Below are 24,424 nucleotides of genomic sequence, written 5' to 3'. Positions count from 1 at the left end.
ATTCTCAGAGAGTCATAGAATCTAGGGTTGTAAGAAACAATCTCATTCAACCAGTTCAAGTTACAGAAGAAGAAACTGAGACTTGAAGAGATTGAGTGATGTGTCCCTTGTAACAAAGGTAGTAAAAAAAAAAAAATTATCCTTTGAAAACTTTCTCTTCTACTATTTTTTTTCCTTTCTAGCCCTTATTAAGGCATCTAATTCAAAAAGGAAAAAAGGGAAATAAGTAAGAATATTTTTGTGTAAAATTATACTCTTACCCAAGCAGATCATGCCACTTCAATATCACATGATACAATATACATATACATTCAATATGTAATAGGTTATTTTGATGTTAAAGTTTGACACAAATGAAGTCAGAGTAATTACTTAGGTCTTTTAATGTGCTGATTAACTTCTTTCTGTTCCATGGCCAGAAATTGTCTCAGTTTGGGGAAAATTGTTGTGGAATGCTTGGTTTTGGTCACAATTAAGGAATGGGGTATCTAGAGTTACTAGCAAACTAACTCATAGGTAGTGTCAAATAATGGCTTGGGTTGAAGAAGGACTAGATGCCAACTGAAGGTATTACCAGTTTAGAAGCTTTGAAATATTACTTATCAGTTGGGCAAAGAGACAATTACTTAGGATCTTGAGGATATGTATCAGTAAGGACCCTCGCATATCCAGGATGGCCTTCTATCACAGGTTCTTAGATCTGCTTTTCTAAAAGGAAGCAACTTTTGAGGGGCCAACAATCTACTTTAATCAAACATATATATCATTCACTTAGTTCAGGGGAAAAAGTCAGCTCCCTGAACTTCAGAGAAAATACAGAGAAATGAAGACCAACAGCTTCCAACTATCTGACCGTAAGCAATACATACATCACAGATCAACAGACCGATCCAACTGTCTAACCATCCATACATGGTTACCAGAGAGAGAAGCACCGATGTCAGGGTTTTCAAAGCTGGGTGGGGGGCTGGTGGGGGGGCTCCTGAGTGGCTGCCTAGAATCTCATTTGGCCAAACAAACACTTTCAATGAATAAGCCCAAAAGTAAAACCTTACCTCAGAGTAATTATACACTTTTCAGAGCCAGAGGGTATCACAACCCTTGCCTCATTAGAAATTAACAAAAGATTTGGGCCTTCCTACAAAACAAATCTCCCCTAATCAAACTTCCCTTAATGGGCAGGACAATTAATGGATAGGGAAGATCTTTCATTCTCATAATTACCGTTACAGGATGTTTATAGTTTTTAATGTGTTGTAGTAGCATTAGAAAAGCTTAGGTTGTAGTTTAGATTATAAGATTCACTGGGTGAATCTAAGTCACTTAACCCTCCCTATTTTAAACTTTCTCAATAAAGGAAGAAGGAATGTGTATAATATAAGACATGAAAATGAAGTACAAACCTTAGAATATTAAAGAAATACTAGCTGTCCTTGTTGTTACCATATGGACAAGAAGATTTGGGGGACATATGACAATTGTCTTCAAGAATTTTTTTTACTATTTTATATTTTTTCACTTGACAAGTATTTATTTCTTCTCCTTTCTACCTTTCTATCACTGGGATTAAAAAGGAGGAAAGAAAAACAAAATCTTTTTAACAGAGATGTATATAAGTAAATCAAAACAAATTGCTATAATAGCACTATCTAAAAATGTATGTCTCATTCTGCAACTTGAAAGTCCATCATATCTGTCAGAAAAAAGTAGGTATATTTTATTATTCATCCTGTGCAATCATGGTTGGTCATTGTGTTCATTAAAGTTCTAATTCTTTTTTTAAATTAATTTATTTGCTTTCAGTTTTCAACAATCACTTCCATAAGTTTTAAATTTTGTCCCTCTCCTTCTCTTTTCCCTCCCCAAGAAAGCATATAATCTTATATGAGTTTTACATGTACATTCTTATTAAACACATATTCACATTAGTCATGTTGCATAGAAGAATCAAAACAAATGGGAGAAACTATGAGAAAAAAACAAACCAAAACAAAACATAACAAAAGAGAAAATAGTCTGCTTCATTCTGCATTCTGATTCCATGGTTCTTTCTCTGGATGTGGATGACATTTTGCCTTAAGAGTCCTTTGGGAATGTTTTAGGTCCTTGCATTGCTGTAAAGGGCTAAGTCTACCAGAAAAATTCCTCATGCACTGTGGTTGTAACTGTGTACAATGATCTCCTGGTTCTGCTCCTTTCACTCAGCATCAGTTCGTGTAAGTCCTTCCAGGCCTCTCTGAAATCTTCCTGTTCATCATTTCTTATAGCACAATAGTATTCCATGACATTCATATACCAAAACTTATTCAGCCATTCCCCTAATTGATGGGCATTCCATCGATTTCCAGTTCTTGGCCACCACAAAAAGAGCTGCTATAAATATTTTTGTACATGTGGGACCTTTTCCCATTTTTATGATCTCTTTGGGATATAGCCCTAGAAGTGATATTGCTGGGTCAAAGGATATACACATTTTTATAGCCCTTTGGGCATAGTTCCCAAATGCTCTCCAAAATGGTTGGATCAGCTCATAGTTCCACCAAAAATGAATGTCTTCCAATTCTCCCACATTTTCTTCAACATTTATCATCTTCCTGTTTTGTCATGTTAGCCACTCTGATAGTTGTGATGTGGTACCTCAGAATTGTTTTGATTTGCCTTAGAGTTCCTTATTTTTTCAAAGTTATTTGACTTGACAACGTTGTTTTTGAATAAAATGTTCTCCTGGTTCTGCTTACTTTATCCTGTAGCATTTCATCCAAGTCATCCCCAGGTTTCTCTGAAACAGTCTCTTTCATCATTTCTTATGGTTCAGTTATATTTCATTACATTCATATACTGTAATTTGTTTAGCTATTTCCCAAATGATGAGTATTCCCTTAGTATCAAGATCTGATTGATATATTTTTGTACATATGGACACTTCTCTTCATTTAACATCTTTGGGGTATAGGACAAGTAACCATATCACTGGGCTAAGGGATTTTTGAGGAATAGTTGCTTTCCAGAATGGCTGAACCAATTAACAGATCCATCAAGAGGGCATGAATGTGCCTATTTTCCTGTAGCCTCTCCAATATTTGCCATCTTTCTTTATTGTTATCTTCATAAAGCTGATAGGATTTAAGCTGAAACACAGAGGTGCTTTAATTTGCATTCTCTAATTTGAGTGATTTAGAACATTTTTTTCATATGGTTTTGATTGCATTGAGTGGATGTCTTCCTTTGGAAGCTTCCTGCTCATCAACTGATGGCTTATCTATTGGAGAATGTCTCTTAGATTTATAAATTTTAATCAGTTCCTTACATATCTTAGACATAGACCTTTATTAAATAAACATGCCACAAAGAGTTTTCCCAAGCTAAATATTTCCCTTCTAATCTTAACTACATTGGTTTTGGGCAACAAGTTTTTTTTTTCAGATTTATAAATCCAAAAATGTTCATTTTATTTTCTGTTATCCTCTCTCTCTCTTGCTTGGTGATAAACTCTTCCTCTATGCATAGTCCAAAATATACTTTGTTCTTTGCTCCTCTAATTTGTTTATGATGTGACATTTTATATCTAAATCATGTATACTCCAGAAGTACTTTGGAGTTTCTCTTAGCATATGGTTTGACGTGTCAGTCTGTACTGAATTTCCCACATACTGCTGTCCAATTTTCCCCACAATTTTTTTTAATAAAGAGACTTTACCTAGTAACTCTAGTCTTTGAACTTTTTGGCTACTGTGATTGCTTCTGTACATTGTACACTTGTTTCACTGATCAACCTATCTTTTAATCAGTACCAAATAATTTTACTGCTTTATAACATAATTTGAGATGTGGTATTCCTAGGCCTCCTCCTTCACACTTCTTTTTATTTTCATTACTTCTCCTGAGATTCCTGATCTTAAGTTCTCCCAGATGAATTTTGTTATTTTTTCTTGTTCTGTAATATTTTGGTAGTTTGATTAGTATGGTACTAAATAAAATAATTTAGGTAGTACTATCAATTTTATTATATTGGCCCATGTACACTTAACATATATCCAATTATTTAAATATTTTTTTGCTATAAAAGAGTATTTTGTGATAATATATGTATAATTTCTGCATACATCTTGGTAAGTAAACTATCAAGAATTTTGTATATTTTATGGTTATTTTGAATGCAATTTCTCCTACTGTGTTTTATAGGTAAATATACTGAGATATTGATGATTTGTATATACTTATGTATATCCTATAACTTTCCTCAAGTGCATTTTCAATAACTTTTAGTGGACTATGCATATGCTTGCTCAAATATAAAGAAACTATAAACTTTTAGATAATGTTTTCAGTTTTTTTCCTGTAGCTTTGAAATATAGCAATAGAAAATGAAAATATAGTATTTGGACTTCATAGTAGTCTTCAGAGAAACTACGGGAAGTATGTTAAGTGATGCCCAGTAAATAAACTCCTTTGTGTCCATTTTGCTTAGAGGACAGCATTACTGATAGAGATCTGGTAGTGTTTAAGTTGTGTGTCTTACCTCTTAGAGCCTTAATACAAGCACACTAATTCTGACAGTAAGTTTTTTCCCCATGGGAGAATGATCATTGCATTAAAGGAACTTACAGATCTCTTCCATTTCTAGGGCTATGATTTGGAGGATCTAGTTCAGTTCTCATTTTATGAGGAAAACTCAGGTGTAGAGAGGTTAATGGACTTCAGCTTATGCTCGTGGTGAGCTGCGATGAGATCTCTGGTCTCTTGACTCCTTATTTCTTCCACTATACCATCTTACCTTTCCCTTTTCTCCTGACAGATCTGAGAAAAATATTCACAAGAACCAGCACAGCAAGTTAACTTTACTGGACTTGTAGGGTTGGGGTTATGCAAAGGTCCACTGGAATCAAAATTCATTAATGGTTTTTTTTTCTGAATCCAATTCTGCATTCTCTACTCATGTTCTTGGCACTTATATTTCTTCACCAACAATTTATTAAGTGCCTATCATGTGGAAAGCTCTATGGTAGGTGGGATGGAAAATATGAAGAATTAGACCTAATTTTTGTTCAAATAGGGACCAGGTACAATATGAAAATGAGATGAGGTATGAACTACTATGGCCACTGAGGGGGAGATAAGAAAAGGCTACATGGAAGAGATTATATTTGAGCTGAATTTTAAAGGGTTTAGGTTGGAACTGGAAAGGCAAAGCTAGATCCTGCAGGAGAGGCCAGTTTCAGTGATCTGGTAGTTTATGTGAATAGCTTCTATGCTTGCATATTATGAGCTAAAACCCTAAAGTTATTTCCTTTTTTTCCTGAGAGAAAATGGATGAGAACACTTTCTTCTCCCATTCTTGTTTGGTGAGAATTTATTGGGTCCAAATCTGACACAAAGCTTCAGGGTACTATTGTGAAAAACACTGTTAAATAAAAAAAAGAAGGAAGGAGAGACCATAGGTTAGAAACATCAAGTAAAACTATCATTTGTTATGATGTTAAGCATGGAAATACTTCTAAAGAATGGGAAAGTATAGAACAAGTTTGGAGGAAAGTAATCCTATGAATGGATCAGTGACTATGCGGTGAGTAGTATAAGAATGGAAAAGTTTTGCGTGTGTATGTGTGTGTGTGTGTGTGTGTGTGTGTGTGTGTGTGTGTGCATGTGTGCATGAGTGTAGCAAAAGACTGGGAGCCTTTAAGTGTAGAGGTATTTTAGCTTTACTTAGGAAAAATTCAAATTGTCTTTGAGCATTGAAGGGATATATAAATAAATGAATGAATGAATGAATGAATGAATAAATATATATAAAACAATCTGTAAGTTGTATAAATGATGGAGTAGAAGGAGGCATGTTAGAAGGCTATTGCACTTAGTCAAGGGGACTACTAAAAAGCATTTGGGGTAGCAACGGGAAAAACATGAAGGAATGGAGATTGTGAAGGATATTGGAAATAGAATGGGATTTGTTAATCAGCTGACTTCTCTCCCCCCTTTTGATATCTAATTGATTACCAAATCTTGTTAATGTTATCTTTAATTCTTCCTTCTTTCACCTCTAATTCCCAAAGATAACACATTTTTCAAAGATTGAGTAAAATCAGAAGAAGCAGGTAAGGTGTGTGTGTGTGTGTGTGTGTGTGTGTGTCTGTGTGTGTGTGTCTGTGTGTGTGTGTGTAAAATCAGCTGTGTTTTCATCTGTTACCCTCTACTATAAATGCCCACAATCAAATTACTATTATTTATTTTCGTTGCAATGCCTAAACTAACGGTCACTTTGATGTCATCCTGGATTTTTCATTTGACACACTGCTCTACACTTCTTAGTTTCTCACTTCTGACTGTTGGAGTGGGTATCCTCAAGGCATCACCAAATAGGAAACTCCCTGCTCAGGTTATATCATAGTTTGTTTGCGTAACTTTGTCCAACTACTACTCATTGAAGCAAGCCAGAAGGTAGGTTTCTATTTTTAAATCTACCTCTGGAATTCAGGCTTCATTTCACTTTTCTTTCCCTCTCCCTGTCTGTTGCATGATTTTTAGTTCAAAGAAGTCTCCAGGTTATAAATATACACACAACAGACAACTTATAGGTTCACTCAGTGAATATATGGAATCACTCAGTTTAATCATTGATTAATCTCATCTATGCTCTGGGTGATTCACTGCCAGGCTTAGGCTCCTCATATAATCCAATCATGAGAGCCACTTTTCCTTCTTCCTAGTTTACTGTTATCAATGCTGGTCCAATCATTCCTTGTAAATTCTCTTGGAACAGGATTTTTAGTTTTTCAGGGTACTTTTATGTTTGTTAACTTAACTGATGCCTCAATAATTCTATTAAAAAAAATGAGGCAGATTACTATCATCATTTTATGTGCAATGACACTAAGGTTCAGAACAAACCGGGTATATGTGGGCACAAAACATAAACTGGAGAGCCAGAACTAGAACCGAGGTCTTCTGATTTTTTAGTGATTTTCCCCACTTTGTCACATTGCTACCAGTCTAAGACTAAACTATTCCTTTCCTTTCCTTTGTTATTGATGACCCGAAGCCTTTTTCACTCTGGGGTCCAGATATACCCTTGGTTACAGAAAGGAAGTCACTTGGGGCAGGCCTTTTCAGATTATATGACATTGAAATCTTCCAGTCCATACATTGCTAGAGTTTGGTGTATTTAGACCTTATATGTTTGAATTTTTAAAAAAAATACTGTTTGAATGATGAAAGCATAATTTCTATATTTGGTTCTGATCATCAAATTATCCTCATCTTCACCTTGTAGCAGTTTATTCATATTTGTAAAAAAAAATTATACCAAAAAAGAAAACAAAATTGAAAAAACAAGTGTTGCCACCTATAGGTGGAAATTTTTATTATATTTACTTTACCATATTGCCTGGGCAACAAAGAGACGATTTATTACATCCTCATAACCTCTCTTCAACCATGTTCACCCTAAAATTTACTTTTATTATTTCAGACTTCTATACTTTAACACAAAATACAAATAATAATACAAAAAAGTGCACAATTTGATACATATCTAGTGTGCCTTGTATGCACTATTGAATACTACCACTTAATAATCTTGGATTTTTAATATAAAGCTTCTATGATATCAAAAAGACAGAAAAGCTCTGCCCCTACTGGGATTAATGAAGTGATTAGCAGGAAATTAGGGTATTTGGGAAGTGGTCATGGTTGGGGAGAGCAAAACTGGCAAAGGGAAATAGGAGAGTGGTAGCATCACAGAAGGGGCCAGTTAGGTGTCAGTGGATAAAGCACTGTGCCTGGAGTCAGGAAGACTTGAATTCAGACCCTCATTAGTGACCCTGGGCAAGTCACTTAACTCAGTTTCCTCACCTGTAAAATGAGCTAGAGAAGGAATGGCAAACCATGCCAGTATCTTTGCCAAGAAAACCCCAAACAGGGTTACAAGAGTAGGACGTGACTAAACAACAGCAAAGAATCAAACAATTCTAGCTCTGGAATCGACATATCTATATGCCTTAGCAGCAGGCGTACTTTCATTCTGAATGGCATTATGGAGAACAGTGTCTGAAGGTGACAGCTATATTGGCTAATAGTGGTGGAATTATGAATTTTTTTGTAGTTTGGAGTTAGTAGGTTTAAGAGATCATGCATTTCCAAATGGGAAAATGTTAATTAACTATCAAATATCAAGATCTGAAAGTTTTAAATTTTATAAAGCATAGCTTTTACTCCCTTAAGAAAAAAACATGTTTCACACATCAAGACATGACCAGTATTATCAGAATGGATCTGAATTGTAGTTTTCTTAGTTATATGGCATGCTATAAATATTCCCCTGCAGTAAACCTATAAGAATGAAGAAATAATAACCTAAACTTTTTAAACTGACTTATGACTAGATATAACATTTACAATACTGAAAATATTTCACTTTTTTCTCAGAATTCTAAGTTTTGCTTAGGTAAGAGTTAATGAAGCCTTTTACTTGGCAAACAATCTCTGTGGCAGAAAGCTAGATTAACATGGTACTATGCTGAGCAAGGAGTTTAACCCATGATGGTGGGAAACCATTAATACTGCTCTAGCATACTTACCTTTTTAGGCATTTGGAACATATTTTTTTTGTCAAAATATTTATATTTATATGATATACAAATGTTCAATGTTTTCAGAATATTCACATCAGCAATGTCTTAAGTACTCAAAATCTGTCTCACATGGAGTAAAACCACAAATGTGAAATAGTTTTTGAAGTTACAAAATTCAAGAATGGTTGACAAAACTGTAAAACACCGCTGTAAATGTTACTGTTAGTCAAACATTGTGGGAAAAAGCAGCATGATGAGAATGCTCCTTTGAAAATATTTATTGATCCATGAAAATGTTTAGGGGTCCAAACTTCATATATTTGAGAAAGATGTAGAGTTACTTTCAACACTTAAAAATTACATTTTTTTTTTTTGTAACTCATTTAATGAGTCTAATTTGAGTAGTTAGTAGTGTCAAATGGAATCATGACCTAGGCTGTATTTAGAAATGGCAAGTGGTATTTACAAAGTATTCTAACCTATTGGTGCCTAGTTTTTCCTTGCAGGCAAATAAGCATAATGGTATTTGCCATTTTCTTTGTGGAATATACGTTTTGACATCTAGCTCTAAGATGCTAGCTCGCAATCACTGTTATTAAAATAAGTGCATATGTGCACTTACATATGCACGGTGCTCTTCTACTGTCCATAAAACAACTCCTCTTCTCCCCTTACTTCTCATCTCTCCAGTCAAAGGAGAGCGTAATCGCAGCATATATCCTAATCCAATTTCTCCAAACATGGAGTCAACACATTTTTGGGAGGAAATCTCCATATCATTCTTTTGAGAAGCACAAAACTTGCTAATCCCTCATGGTCTCTATAGCAAGAGTACTTAAATCCTTTGGCACGTTTTCAAAAGAAGGATAAACGGTTTCTTCTGGTGTCTGGATCCATCAGGGAACTGAGAGCTGAGGTCTGGGAGGATGGCACTGGAAGGCATATAAAAGCTGGTGCTTAACACTTAAGTGGGCACCAGTAACGTATTAAGCATGAACAAGACATGTAAGCAGCCAGACACCGACTGCCCAGCGGGCTGTCTCAATGCGCGGATGAACTAGATTTCGGGAATTCTCTAATAAACCGCGTTCTCGGGGGAACGAGTGTGTCTAGCCTGCAGCTGCATTTCGTCAGTTCTGGTCCTCGCCAGGGGATCTCCTAAGGTGGCTCGGGATGGGCTTTTCTGATACCGACTCGGAGGGCACAAGTGGAGGGAAGGAGTGGGTCTTTTCCTGATTATTTCCCAGCTGGTTATTCCAGTCATATTTACGAGCAACAAGGAGGCTTGGGGAGGTGAGGGTGGGAGAAGGGAAGAAAAGATGGGATTAAAAGAAGAGGGACGTGATTGAAGCCAACAAGCCTTTATTAAGCTCTTAATAAAGAGGAGAGGATAGGCAGGGGCAGAATGGTGGCTAGACTTGGAAGGTGAGTAAAATAGTTTAAATTTAATCCTGAATGAAGGCTGTGGGTGGGGGTGGAGGGTGTGGAGGGGGAGCCCGAAGGGATTTAGCGGGGGTTGGGGGGGGCAGAGTAGCAATAGCAGCGACAGGCAAACGTTCATCCCGTATGGGAGCCATCCCTAGATTCCTGGTTCTGGCTCGGCTTCGGCTTGGGGATGGGGGGGGGGGGGGGTTGGGTTATTTGGGTCTAAGCTGGCTCTAGCTGGATGGATGGATGGGAAATTAATTAATGGTCCTCGTCCTGGTGACAGGTGTCCCCACACCACCCAAACCACCCTCTAGCACCTAGAAGACCAGGAAGAAGACCACACACTGGGGACACGCGTGTGCGTGCGTGTAACTTCTCTCTCGTTTCCATCCACAGACTGCGTCTGTCACAGCATCCCCTGAAGGTCAGGGCGCGGGGGTTGCGGGTTTGGGAGGAGGCATGGGGGGAGGGAACCCAAAGGCACTTAGGAAAAGGTCTCCTCCGCGGCCCAAGCCACGGCCAAAGGACAGAAAGGAATAAAGGAGGGTGGGGGGCACAATAAAATTACAACAACAAGCTAGAAATCCAACCCCTCCCCACCAAACATACCCCCCCACCTGGTCCGAGGAGCCATCGCCTCTCCTCCCCGCGGGGACCGACTCAGGAAAAAGAAGGGGGACACACCCCGGAAAGTCCCCCCCTAGACTTCCCGGAGTCCCTTGTCGCTCCCGGAGTCCGTCCTCGTCCCCAGAGCCGCCTTTCCCAGGGAAGGCGGAGGCACAAGAGACGCCCACGAAAACTTGAGGCTCCCCAGCCCCCGGGGCTGCGGGCAGGAGCACGAGAGAGAGCCGCTCGCCGCCTCCCTCACTGAGGAGGTCGCCTTCGCCTCTCAACTTCCCTCGCTGCCTCGAGCCCGGGAGGCCAGAGTCCGGCCCCGGGGGGAGAGGCTGGCCTCTAAAATGGTCGACGGAAAGACCAGCCTCCTCTCCTCCTCCTGCCCCGCCACCTCCTGCAGCTCCCAGCCTGGCTCCGGCGCTAGGCGCAAGGCGCCCCGCCTCCCAGCAAGCCGGACAGGCGAGTGCGGAGCAGTGATTGCCCCTCCGCCCTCAGCCGCCGTCTGCCGCCGGGCCGCGGTGGACCCCGATGGGGAGGAGGCGGGAGAGACCATTGGAAACATTCGGAGGGGGGAGGGAAAGGGGCTACTGAAGGAGGACGAAGAGAGGGGGAAGGAGAAGGAGGGGCCGGGGTGCGTTAACCTCTTCCAGATTTCTCTTTCTTTTCTCTTCTTTTAAATTAAAGCTTGGTTCTGGGAGAAGCTCCCCTACTAGCCCGAGCGGGGGAGGGAGGGGAAAACACATTTTCTTTTTTCGGGCGAGGGTGGGCGCGGTTTCGACTAAAAGATCCAGGCCAGAGAACTGGAGTTTGGACAGAAGGGGCGGGAGAGTCCGAGGGTCCCCTTCCTCTGGGCCCGCTCCGCCCCCGCCCCCGCCCTCGCCGTGCGCCTGGTCCCCCTCCCGCCCGGGGAGGGGGTGGTGCGTTCCGAGTTCCCAGGAGTTCGAGGCGGGCGGGGTGGAGGGGGAGGGGAGTGGCCGTGGCGGCGGCAGCGGCGGCGGGCGGGCGGCTCCAGCCTCAGCCTCAGGAGCGGCGTCGGCGACGACGGAGTCGAGGCAGCAGCGAGCGCTCGGCTCAGTGTCACCCGGCGGCGACGGCGGCGGCGGCGGCCCGACCGGAGCGAGTTGGAGGCGCGCGCGGCGCAGCTGCCGCCGCCTCGGCCGCCGCTGCCCGGAGCCCGAGGCTCCAGGGCCAGTAGAGGCGGGCAGGGGGGGGCGGGCGAGCCGGGCGCCGGGGGGAGGGCTGGGGGGATGGCGCGGACCCCGGGGCCGGCCCCGCCGTATCCCGAAGGCGGCAAAGCACAACTTTCCTCCGCTTCTCCCCCCGGCGCCCAGCTCCTCCCGCTGCCGCCGCCGCTGCTGCTCTTGCTGCTCTTCCCGCTGTTCTTCTTTTCCCGGTTCTGCGGTAGGTGAAACCGGAGCCGGGGCTGGGCGGGCGGAGCCGCCGGTGCTCCCCGAGGTCCGGGCCGGGCAGCTCGGGGCCCCGGGGCGGGAGGCGGTTGGGGGGCGGCGGTTGGAGGCGCGGTGGGGGCGGCGGACTTGGGCTGGAAACTTTTGCCCCGGTGCGCGGCGAGGACTTGCTCCGGCGGGTATTCGGGGCGCGCGCGTGCGCGTGCTCCCCCCGTAGTGTGGGAAGTGTGCAAGTGTGCAAGGGGGCGCGCGCCGGCGTGTCTGTGTGAGTGTGCGTGCCTCCGGGCAGCCCGGGGCCCGCGGCTGCGGAGCCGGCCGGGGAGGTGGGCTCGTGAGGCAGGCGTGTCCCCAGCGCCCAGCCTCTGCCCGGGGGTGCCACGCTCCGCGCGGATTTCTTTGCCGGAGCTTTATTCATTTGTTTTTATTTATTCCTCGTAGTCTTCGCTGCGTGGCTTTGCCCAAGATTCGTTCCCCGGGACCGTTACTTTCTCTCTCCCTCCCTCCCTCTCGTGGCTGCTGGTGCCGGCGGTGGGGGCCGGGCACTGGAGTGAATGAAGCTGCGCCCTTCTCCCTCTCTTCTCCTCCTGACCCACATCTTCCCTGTTCCTTCCTGCGGATCTTACGCTCCCTTGCAGGAATCCCTTAGGAACAGATAGAAATTGGCTAGAGACGTGGTTTGGCTCCCTTCTCCGCCCTGGAGTCCGGCAGCCTCGGGATTAGTCACCCCTGCAGCATCCCCCACTCTCACCTCTCCCTTCCGGCCACCCCCGTTCTGCCCCGGGTGCGAGCCTGCCTCCTGGTCTTGGACACCCCCTCCCCCGTCTGCTTTCCTCCTTCCAACAAGCCTGCGTGTCCGCTGGACCCCCTCCCCCTTCAGCCCCTTGTCCTTGCCCTCCTCCCCAGCCTTCTTGTGTGCCTGGACGTTAGCCTCAAGTTTTACGGATTAGTTTTCGATCCCAGTTTCTCCCCCAGCGTGGGTGATGGCGCTCGATGCGTGTCGTTTGTAGTTCTCATTTGTTCCCGGAGTGGGAGGCTGGAGACCTTGTTGTTGGTTCTTGTTTCAAAATCACCGCCGCCGGTGCCCCGGGTTGGGAAAGGCTTTCTGTCGCTGGGCCCCGTCTCCACCCCCCGCGGTCTTTGGAGATTGTTTCAGCCCCATCCATCTCTTTCTAAAGGCTGCCAGAGAGTATTGGTGGGAAGGGGGTAGAAATGGGAACTTAGATCTAGTCTGCCTCCTCCCCCAAAAGTCCGCTGTGGCTGAATGCGGGCGGCTGTTGTGCCTGTCTGTTTGAAGGAAGCTGTTGAGAGTTCTGCTAGGTAAGTGGGGATTTGATGAGTAGTGTGATTTGGAAGAAGGAGGTAATCATGGGAGACAGCGGTGCCCCCATGGTTGTGAGGGGGACCACGTTATCGTACAGAGATTGAGTGCCCCTTATAGGCAGTGAACTCCCACTGCCGGTTTATCACCCAGCCTCTTGTAGTGTCATGAATTAGCAATCTGCTTTTGACTTAGGTGTTTGATCGTGATAGGGTTGTGGTTTGACTTTAATTTTGCTAAATAAGGTTTTTCTTCTCTGTTCTAAGATGCGGAAAACCTCGAAGACACAAATCTCAACTGTGGTATTCACGGTATTAGGTTAATTGCGTTTCCAGAGTTCTGATTTTTTTTAATGAGTGACCGATGTGTTTGCATCATAACCTCAAAATTTATAACATCTTTATTATGGTGGTGTGTAATAGGGACTTGAAGGACCAATAATATCTATCTCAGGAAAAAAGGAAATCTGGTTAGGCAGTGCCCCCAAGACTGTGGCTCCAGCTGATACAAGGATAAGGACTTGCATAACCTTTTCACAGAATTTGTGCAAGTGAAGTGTTGATTGCATTTTGATGGAACACATTGGTTTACACATAGGAAAATTTTAAAAAAGGTTTTCTTCAATGTACAAGTGTTTTTTGAGGGACTTGTTATTTTGTTTTCAAGCACTAAAAAAATCTTTTTTCCTGTGTTTATTCAATATAAGTATATAGAGTTGTTTAAGGCATTTTACTTGAAAAGTACTGGATACACAACTCCACTTTCACATACATATACAGTGTCTCAAAAGTCTTAGTGCATTTTGAGATCTTTTAAAAAAAATAAACTTATAACTTAACGCACTAAAACTTCTGGGACACCCTGTATTACAGAATCCACTTTTCATTCAAATGTTTCTTGTTTTTATCTGAACTGTGATATGGTGTTAGGTCACCAAAATTTATCAGCTTTTCTGAGAGTTTTTCTATTCCCTCAGTTTTAGAATTTACTCTTTTGAAAAAGGCCTGACTTAAGAATTCTTGCCAAGTGTAGATACTTAAAATTTTTAAAAAGTAAGTTGTTGTCTTACATGTATGTGCCTGTGTTTACACCCACACACATATACAAACAGTGCAAAGGCCAATACATGCTTATTGGTCAATATCTGAATTAAGACTCATCTTAAAATATGATTCTGATTAAAAGGTATGCATTTTCATCATATTATCTTGTTTCTGCACATGCAATATATCTCCTCAGTATTGCTCTTCAAAAATATATACACATTTGGTTTGCTCTTACCTGGGGCAATAACAAACTAAAGTTTTTGGTGGTTTTTTTTTTCCCTTTGTTAGATCCACAAGTTTGTGAATATTTTTTAACAAGATGGTATAGGACAAAGTTAATCCCATAAAACTGAACAGTGTTAATTGCTTCATATTAATGTGCTTTGCACATAGTGGGAGCTCTTGTATGTTGAATTGGATGTGAAACATTTTTTTTTTTTTCATGCATTTTCTTTTTCATTGGGGAAATAGCATTTTTAATTGAACATTTTAGCCAATTGACAATCTTTATAGGCTTTCAAAAATGATGAAAATTTCTAACTAACTGGTCTTACAGCATCTTCTGGTTTTATAATAAATTAATCCAAATATAGATCTTTTCTCCTTATCACAATCATTGATTTATTATTAGTGTTGATTTTTGTTAGTTTTTTTCCTTTCATTATAGGCAGTACTGTTAGAATTTAGAGGGAAAGAGAAGGTTGTTGAGGATCTGTTGACAGTCAACAAGTTGTTTTTTTTTAAAATGATATAAAAATCTTCCAGTCTTCCCAAATACCTGTTATCTGTATCATGTGTCAAGACAGTAGTCTATCTGTTGATTAGTATTTCCTGACCATGTGAAGAGAAAATCTGCATGGGGAGTATATTCAATTTGGAGTAGAACAGATAAATTGAAGGAGACTGGTGGAACTAAGCATCAAAGAGTAACAAAAGAATAACTTACTTCCTCAAATTTATTCTCCGATTTCATTTTCTATATCTAATAATAGAAGTTGGGGCAAAGATGGGGAATAGGGAGAGTTTTGTATTTAACTACTTAATTTATATAATAAACTTTTCTTGGTTTGTTGTACTTTTTAAAAACCTGTATACCCTACAAAACATTTTCTCACTTTGTTTTTGATTTTGTTATATTAAAATTTACAGTACATTTCCAACATTACAGTTATAATATTTAATATAAATTGCAACCTAAAATACAAAGGGTTCTTTTACTCTTTGTAGGTATTTAATGGATACCTGCTCTTTTCTTTTTAACCCTACATGGCGAGTCTCCTATGTTTTCATATGAACCATTATTGTTCTCAGTGGTAGATGTAGAACGGGTGTTCTTAACCTGTGTGGTCTGTGAACTTTTTTATTTAAAAAGTATTTTGATAACTTCCATTATATTTACTTAATTTTGTAGTCTTATATTTTCTTTTATACATTTAAAAACTTTCTGAGAAGGGGTTCATATGCTTCATTAAGAATTTCTGTCAAAGAAGTTATTTCTGTCAAAAATATAATTCATTTTCACACAACTTATGATATAACTACAACATACATTTCATGTGAACTTGATGCTTGATAGTCATAATCCTTATTTTTAAAAAATTGTGAAATCATCATAGATATAAATTACATTCCCAATATTCATTCATTACCTAAAACAGCAAAATATTTAATGTATTTTTCTAAATTTGTAGAGAACATTTTACTTAATTCTTGCATTTCTTCCACGAATGTTTAAATATCAGCTATGTGTAAGGTGCCCTGTGAGGCACAAGAAGTAATCAATACTTATAAAAACTGTTAGGTGAAATGGTAGGTGGTGTAGTTTTCAGGTAGAGTAAGTGATTAAGTGAAGTTTGAATTTTTTCTTTTGAAGAAGACGTATTGTTTTGGCTCAGTGAAATTTTTCATAGAACAGAGGAAGGTTTTTTTCCTTTAATTTTTTTCTCATACTTTAATGATCAGATTTTGAATAATTTATTTAGATTTAGTGTCTGGAAATCAAAGCCCTTGAAGATTTATTTATAAATATAGGGTCCATTGAACTGTAAGGTTCTTGAGGGCAGGGAAGTCTTTTACCCCTTTTTTGTGTATCTTCCTGGCACATAGTAGGTGCTTAATAAATTTTAAATGATTATTATAGAATAATTCTGAGGGATTTTATATATGGAGGAGGTATTTTAAATGTAATTTTGAAAGAAGATTTTAATTTGTATTAGAAGAGTAAATAATAGGAAAAGAACCTGTTTTCTCTATGTGTTTCAAGAAAATTCAGCCTGATGCTACAAATGATGCTCACTAACAAACAGGTATGGTGAATATTAGCATCTGGTGAAACTAAAAATGGTATTCTTTGATGGAGGGAGGAATATTTCAGCAAGTGTTTATTAAATGGACCTAACGAGTAAAGAATATTGTGCTATTTGGGTGAGATTTAAAAAACATTACATAAGAAAGACACTGTCGTTACCCACTTGGAACTTAGAGATTCTTGAAGTATCTTTCAAGGAATCAATAATCTTAGATGTAAGAGGTTTGAGGCTTTTAATTTAGCCAAAGATTATGTATAGATCACTATTAGGTGGCCTTAAGATTCTTGAATTACCAAATTTGGATTTAGAATCACATAAATTGACAAATTTCTGTTGTCACATTAGCATCTGCCATTGTCAGAGGAAATAAAATGTTCTGTGGAAATATTCGTGTATATACAATTCCATAGGTCTTAAGAATTATGTTAGATGAAAATAAACTTAACACTTTAGCTTTATTGAACATAAATTAATTTTCTTTTGATTACTGAGAAGGCCTCTCAAGCTTGTGGTTTTGAGACATCATCAGTCATCAAGAACAGTAATCACAAAACATTCAACTTTATTCTATATTGATTTCGTCCATTTGTTGGAGTCCTTCCTTCAGTGTAGAGTCAGAAGACTGCTTTATAATCTGTTTGTGATTACTCTCCTGGTGATTGTAGAAAAGTCACTTTCCTTCCTATGAGGGCATTGAATTCTGAGGTTCCCTTCCAAGCTCTTAGAAAGATGATCTTGTGGGTTTTTTTGTACTGACAGGGAGGGGAATTAAGTACAAGCTGGAAGAACTCTTTACCCTGTACCAACCACTACTTGTTTTCCAAACTAGAAATAGAGTTTAGGAAGACTTAATATTTACCCCACTTATTAAAGCAGTCCTGTATTCCACTTAAATATATTTTAACATCTTCTCAATTAGAACTATAGTTGGGGAATAGAACTTTTGTGATTAATGAAGAAAAGTAAGGCTTATGATTAAATTGAAGTTTTGGAATTCATCTTAGAATCACTTCACTGATAAAAATATAAAGGTGGTTAAAATTAGATGTTCTGGCCAGAGTTTCTGAAAGCTTACCACAACAGTACTTTTTGTATAAGATATGGATCTTTCCAAGTATTGAAGAGAAGTGTAATTTATAGTTATTAAAGTGTGAATTGTGGAATGAAATTGAATTACTATTAATCTTAAATTAAATGGGATTATTTGAGCTTTACTCTGGCAGACTTTCCAATTCAAAGACTAGGGCAGTGATTGTAAATAATTTGTTTTCTTACAAGGTGGTTTTTTTTTTCTTTACTTTTGACCTCATAATGAATATTTCCAAAGCCTTCACTGAATTTTGTATTGTTTGTGATGAAAACTTACTAGTTTTTTTTTATAATTGTATTTTATTTGTTCATGTAGTGTACTAAACAAGTGGTGACATAGAAAAGTCTGAGATTCCCATATAATCTCCATGAAAAACATTTGTGTAATATTTCAGTTATTGACCATTGCATGGGTCGTTTGCCCAAGTACTGTGATAATTTTGGAAAGAATTGTTTATATTGTGTCCCTAATCATTTTTATTCAGTTATCTGACAATCCCAGTTTCATTTAAATCCGAAGTACCAGGATATCTATGAATCCTTTTCCTGATCTCTTCTGCTGCTAGATCTACCCTAAAAACAAAACAAACAAACAAAAAAACCCTTGCATTTTTTTGTACATGTGTATATTTTGTATAGATTATAATCTCCAATGACTGTAAAGTCATTGACTGTAAGCCCAGTCTCCCCAGTACCTGTAGAAGGTGCTTAATCATTGCTTGTCGATGGGAGTTGGGGGCTTGCGTCTTGTAGTGTATTCATTTTCTGTTTAGACAAAATGGAAAATGCAGGACTGCTTCAAAAAGGGCAGTTACCTGCTCAATAAATTAAGAATTCATGTTTCTCAGGCAAGCATACAAAAGCAGCATCCCTGACTTTTCGATGCCTGAATAACTAATATGAAACTAATTTGTTTTAGTACTTTGAAGCATGATAGTAAATTGACACATACTAATGTGTCAATGAGAGTAAAACAAGAGAAACTTTGCCAAGACTTTGCCTACAAACAGCATTTCAGTTAGAAGTTTCTTATTAACCTTTGTTATTACTGTGCCCTCCTTGTTTTACTTATTCATTCTGAAGTCAGTTGGGTGTTTCTCCCAGTAGAGGGCAGCATTTAAGAAGAAAGGCTGCACCAACAGCCTATTAAAGCTCTATCATGCCCAATTAAAGATCTGGTAATGAGAACAGTTCTTGAAAAAGTTGGTGTAATTTCATTTGGTTATTTGACCAATCTTGAGAAATAGGTACTCACCTTTTGAATTAGGTGATTCTTGATATTTCTGTTTCATCTCGGTGGAATGACTGACTGAAATCAACACTCAGTTTTCTTTCATGTCACTTGAAATGCCCTCCCTTCTAGTTCACCAATTAAATTATAGCTATTGTTCCCATGAAGGTTTCCTAGGCTACTCTAGTGCATGTCATTCTCCTATTCAAAAAACTCCAATGGCTTCCTCTTACCTCTAGGATCTAATATAAAATTCTCAGGTTTTTAAAGCTCTTTATAATTTGCACCTTTCCTAACTTTATAATATTCTTACACTTCACTCACCTCTAAGGACTCAGTGATCCACTGACAACCCTTCTGTTCTTCATACAAAACACAGAACATCTTCTGATTGGACCTTTTCACTGAACACCTTCCTGTGTTTAGAACCTCCTTTTCTCTCCTCATCTCCTCCTGTCTTCTCTTACTCCCTTCAAGTCTCAGCCAAAGCCCTACTTTCTGTAAGATTTTCTTGGTTCTCCTTAACTTTAGTGCCCTACCTCTGAGATTGTACCTCAAATATTTCCTATACATACATACATATATATATATATATATATATACACATATACATATATATACATATACATATATATTGTTTGTGCATAGTTGTTTGCTTGTCTCCATTAGACTGTGAGCTCTTTGAGAGCAAGGATGGTTTTTGCCTTTGTTTGCCCAGCACTTTAGCATATGGTACCTGGCATGTAATACGTGATTAATAAATGCTTGTTTACTCATTAGTGACGTTTCCCTTTCATATAATTATATTTGTTGTTGAACTAATTTGGTGCATAAATACATTGACATTTCCTTGAAGACAAGCATCATAATCTTAGCCAGAAAATTCCTTTCCCTTCCTTAAAAATTTCTTAGTATAATTCAAGTATCATTGTCTATGTATGGAATAAGGTCAGGTATGTAAAAATAAAATTGGCTGTATTGTAACAGAAAGAAAATGACTAGTTAATTTCTCAAAAGATAAACAGTCAAATAATACGAATAGGCTGTTTTGAAAGGAAGAAAATACAAGCTTTCAACAGCCTTATGAAAAAATGCTTCAGATCGCTAAATTCAAATTGAAGCAGTGCAGTTTCTACTTTCTCCTACCCTTCAGTTTAAAGATGACAAAAAAGGAAAATGACAGTTGTTGGAGGGTCTGTAAGAAAGCAGGCACAATAACATACTATTGTTGAAGCTATGAATTGCTCCAAATGTTATGGAAAGCAATTTGAAACTGTGCCTCCAATGTTAATAAACTGTATGCCTTTGGACTTAGCAACACAGCTGTATAGGTCTCTATCCCAAAGAGATAAAAGACAGGAAAAAGACGCATCCATGCAATATTTGGGAATAGTTAGCTATATTTTGGTATATGAAAGACATAAGATATTATTTCATTATAAGGAATGTAGAAATAGATATTTTTAGATAAATCTGTGAAGTGTTGTATGAATTGTTGTGGAGTGAAATGAATAGAACCAGAAGAATTTTATACAACAGAATTGTAAAGAAACAAAACATTTGAATACTTTGAAGATTTTGATCAGTGCAGTGAACAACTGTGATACAGTAGGATTAATGACTAAGCATGTTATCCACTTCTTGACAGAAAGGTGATGGAATCAAGAGTAGAATGAATATACATTTTTAAATATGGGAATTTCTTTTGCTTGACTCTACATATTTGTTGCTAGAGCTTTATTTTTCTTTTTTCCTCCCATTGGTGGGTGGGAAAGTTGAGGTGATAAGGATAGGGTAGAAAAAGAAAAGAGAGAAAAAGGTCAGTGACATCTTTTAAAAAAAAATCTAGAAAAGAGAAGAAAGGCCAGAAAGAATCACAGATAAGCAGGTAACAGGTTAAATATTATATGTATGAAAAGAACTGCAGTTTCATGTGAAATCCTTTCTCCCTTTTTTCTTTTACTAAGTATATTGAAATATCCATTTTATGAGTTCAGAATAAAAATTAAATAAAAAAACCCAGCTCCAATGTGAGTGCCGTTTCTGAAACAGATCTCTTTGCACGATTGACTAATATGGATCAGTGGTCAAAAGTCATAAGTTCTACGAAAGGCTACAGGTTAGAAGTCAACATTGTAGCAATTCTGGTATGATTTCTTGGAACATGCTGTTAACACCCCATATTGAAAAATATAACAACATATATACTCTATCACCTTTTCATAAATTTAAAACAGGTGTGAGGAGGTCAGCAGCCCACCTCATCCTAGCAAACCTTTGATTTTCGCCCATGTTAGAGAGGCATAGTAGCCAAGGACAGTAGCAATTTAGAATGTCAACTCATTTACAAGATGTTATGGAGGATGGTGAAAATTTGAGTAGTGTTACATTATTAGGTAGGATGGAGAGGGAGAATGAGTCTGCAGAAAGCTTATAGGGTGATACTCATCTAAACCACATCATCCCACATAATTGTAGTTTAAACTTCAAGGTGAAAAAGGACAGACAAAAATGAATATGAATTGTCAGAATTTCTGTAACAAATTCTTCTTAAAATTGATGCCTGTGTGATTGGCCCATTTGGGCCCCAGTTCTCAATGTGCTTTAGAGGAAGAAGTAGAAAATGAAGCCAGGAAGGACAGGTGGAGTAGACCAAGTATATGTAAGAAATTAGTTATACAATTTCAAAAATATTAAGTAATCTATTGTCAAAACAACTGAAAGAAAGGAAGATACTCCAAATCTATTTCATTACCCACAAAAGGTAATCTTTAAACCCATATACCTACTATTCTTTTAATTCAGCTGCCACCTTAGTTCAGGCTCTCATCTCCTCTTGACTAAGTTACTGCAAAACAGCCTTTTACTTGGTATCCCTGATTGAAATTTCTCACCTCTCCAGTCTATCCTATACAGTGTTGCCAAAGTAATTTTCCTTAAACACAGATCTTAAGGTTCTCATAATCAACTACTAGTGGCCTCCTGTTGTGTCTTGGATAAACTATAAGCTCTTTTGTTTAGCTTTTAAAGCCTCAATCTATTTTTCATTCCCATTGACTATTTTGCTTTCCTTCAGGCACTTTGTGATCCACCCAAACTCACTTTTCTCTATTTCTCATAACAGTCTATCTCCTGTCTTGTACCCTGTGCCTGGAGTGAACTCTCTACTTATCTCCACTTCATAGGATCCCTATGTTCCTTAAAGATGAAGCTCATCTTTTTCATGAAACTTTTCCTGGTTCCTTCCAACTGTTAATGCCCTCCCTCCCAAACTATTTTGTATGTATTAACTTTTTATTTATGCTGTATACGTACCTCTGGCCTCCCTGATTACAGTGGAAGATTTGTTTCATTCTTTGTGGATATATCTCCAGCACCTAGCACAAGGAACTGACATATAGTAATCATCAATAAGTACTTGTTGATTAACTTACCTTTTCATATATGTGTCTTAATATAAAAATGAGAAAGCAGTGGTCAGGCTTTTAGAGACTAATTTCTGTAACCATTACAAATTTTGCAGGTTTTAAACTGTGGAGCAAGCAAGTGAACTTTTTTGCTGGTGGTAGTTTATTAAACTTTTGTATTTGTTATAGAATATTATCTGAGGCCTGCTCTTTATCAGTAGCTTGTTAATTTTTATGTTACAACTGAAGTTGAGACTCATTTCACATTTTGGACTATCAAATAAGAATGCTTACCTGAGCTATATTTTGAAACATCTGTCCATAGTGGTAAGCTGAGAAGATAGCAAATCCAAATAAAAGATAAACCTATTTTGTGATTCTGTTTTAAAACTGCTTTGATGTATGTATCCAAAGTACCATCTGTTGCAAGAAATATAAAAGTTAGGCTCTGCCATTGTAGGGGGCAGATTGAGAATAGGTCCATAGAGATTGAATATGGCTATGATAGTTCTATCATTCTCTACAGGTAGAAAAGCTGGCATGTAATGGGGAGCAGTCAGGGAAGCACTCAGCAGCCTTTTTCCCACTGTGTTGGCATCTGCTTGCTTTAATAGCTACATTAACCACTGTAAATCTCAGCATTTCTATGAGTTAATCTTTCAACAGAAAAAAGACTCCAACCTGGAAAACCTCATGGTAATATTGCTTACTGTGTCACCTCCATCATAGATGCTGAGAGGTATCTCCTCTTTATCTATACCTAACAAACTGCAGGATTACAGGGTTGAATGGACTTGATCACATGTTAAATTTAATCAGCTTAGTAATGATTTTTAACCATGTTAATGTTAAGGTTTCCCTTATAAGTAGAACACTTTTAGATGTTTGGGGGCTTTTAGATTTCAAACTCTACTGAGAGACAAGTCAAATACTAGATTCTTCGTTTTCTTTTCTCTTGTGAGAGTTACAAAAGGGACAAGTTTTTATATTGTCAAACATTTTTAGTTAGTGTTATAAATCTGGATAAGGACAATAAACGCTGGTCATCCACATTTTTTCCCTAGCAAAAAATGTTAGCCAGCAAACAGTGATAGCTAATTATTAACTAATGGGCATCTTTTTCTGTTCTCATAAAAAATCATTGTAGTGCTGAAATAGAGATATTTTTTCAAGGACAATATAGAGGAGAATCTCAGAATTAGAGCTCATGGATGGTTTTTTTAAAATTATTTTTTATTTTTCATTTTTAACACAGTCCATCTCATATAAAACAGTTCCAACTTTTGGTCAGGTGGTACTTCTTTTAAGGCATTTACAATGTAGACCACAGACGAATTTTTTTTTTTAACATTAACCAACTGAGACACAAATAATAACTACGTATGCTAACTTTACAAGCCCTTGACCTAATTGTGTCCACACTATTACTAAGAATTAAAGGACCCTAACTTATTATTGTTGGTCTAAAGTCCTAAGCCTAATAGCTTAATTTTAGACTTAACCTTGGATGTTCCCCTACCAACCATCTATAATTTAATGGATCTGGTATTAAGCTTTCAAACCTTGTGACTATAGGAAATTTCCCCTAAGAGTAGGGACATTGCAGGGAAACAGTATCTCCCCAACTTCATATCAATTCCAGGCAGGAGTAGATTGTCAACTTGCTTTCAGTCAGACTGAAAGTCTGCCAGGTGTCAGTGGGGAAATTAAGTCAGGAGAATCCTACCTCAGCCCAGGCTGAACAGCCCCTCTCCCACCCTTCCCATGAGATCACCTTTTGCAGTTCATACCAGCCTCTCACAGGCTTACCGGCATCATGGATTGGAGGCTCAGAGTGCCTTTCTTGCTATCCATACCTGGAGTTAGACTCAGAAGAACAGTCAGTCCCATAGAATCTTAAAATAGCAAGTGCCAATAACCAGGTTTCAGATATTATGACTATAATTTCACATTGGCTAAGGAACATCTTTTGAGACAAGTCTTAAGTGGCTCACATGCCTTTCTACAC

The 24,424-nt window shown here is 38.8% G+C and overlaps 2 protein-coding genes across 8 annotated transcripts in view; one reads left to right on the top strand and one right to left on the bottom strand.

The window, feature by feature from the left end:
- Positions 1 to 24,424, top strand: part of NECTIN3 (nectin cell adhesion molecule 3) — a 300,234-nt gene that overhangs the window by 90,840 nt on the left and 184,970 nt on the right. For 2 of the 7 annotated variants that reach the window (XM_072614046.1, XM_072614047.1), the window contains exon 1: positions 11,611 to 12,011. The exons of 1 other annotated variant lie outside the window; for it this stretch is intronic. In XM_072614046.1, coding sequence (XP_072470147.1) covers positions 11,858 to 12,011 — 154 coding nt within the window. In that variant the 5' untranslated portion in view covers positions 11,611 to 11,857. Of the gene's footprint in view, positions 1 to 11,609; positions 12,012 to 24,424 lie in introns of those variants that run through there. 4 more of the 7 variants (XR_011968027.1, XR_011968026.1, XM_072614045.1 and 1 more) reach the window with 3 other exon arrangements.
- On the bottom strand, positions 956 to 11,353 carry LOC140503340 (uncharacterized). Its single transcript, XM_072607224.1, has 3 exons — positions 11,350 to 11,353; positions 10,613 to 11,100; positions 956 to 3,128 (listed from the first exon to the last, which is right to left on the bottom strand). Exons 1-3 carry the CDS (start codon positions 11,351 to 11,353, stop codon positions 2,976 to 2,978), a joined length of 645 nt encoding a protein of 214 aa, XP_072463325.1. The 3' UTR covers positions 956 to 2,975.

This window comes from Notamacropus eugenii, chromosome 5 (genome assembly GCF_028372415.1).
Source record: "Notamacropus eugenii isolate mMacEug1 chromosome 5, mMacEug1.pri_v2, whole genome shotgun sequence".
Classification (NCBI taxonomy): domain Eukaryota; kingdom Metazoa; phylum Chordata; class Mammalia; order Diprotodontia; family Macropodidae; genus Notamacropus; species Notamacropus eugenii.
Note: the sequence above shows the minus strand (reverse complement) of the source record. Positions and strands in the feature narration are given on the sequence as shown.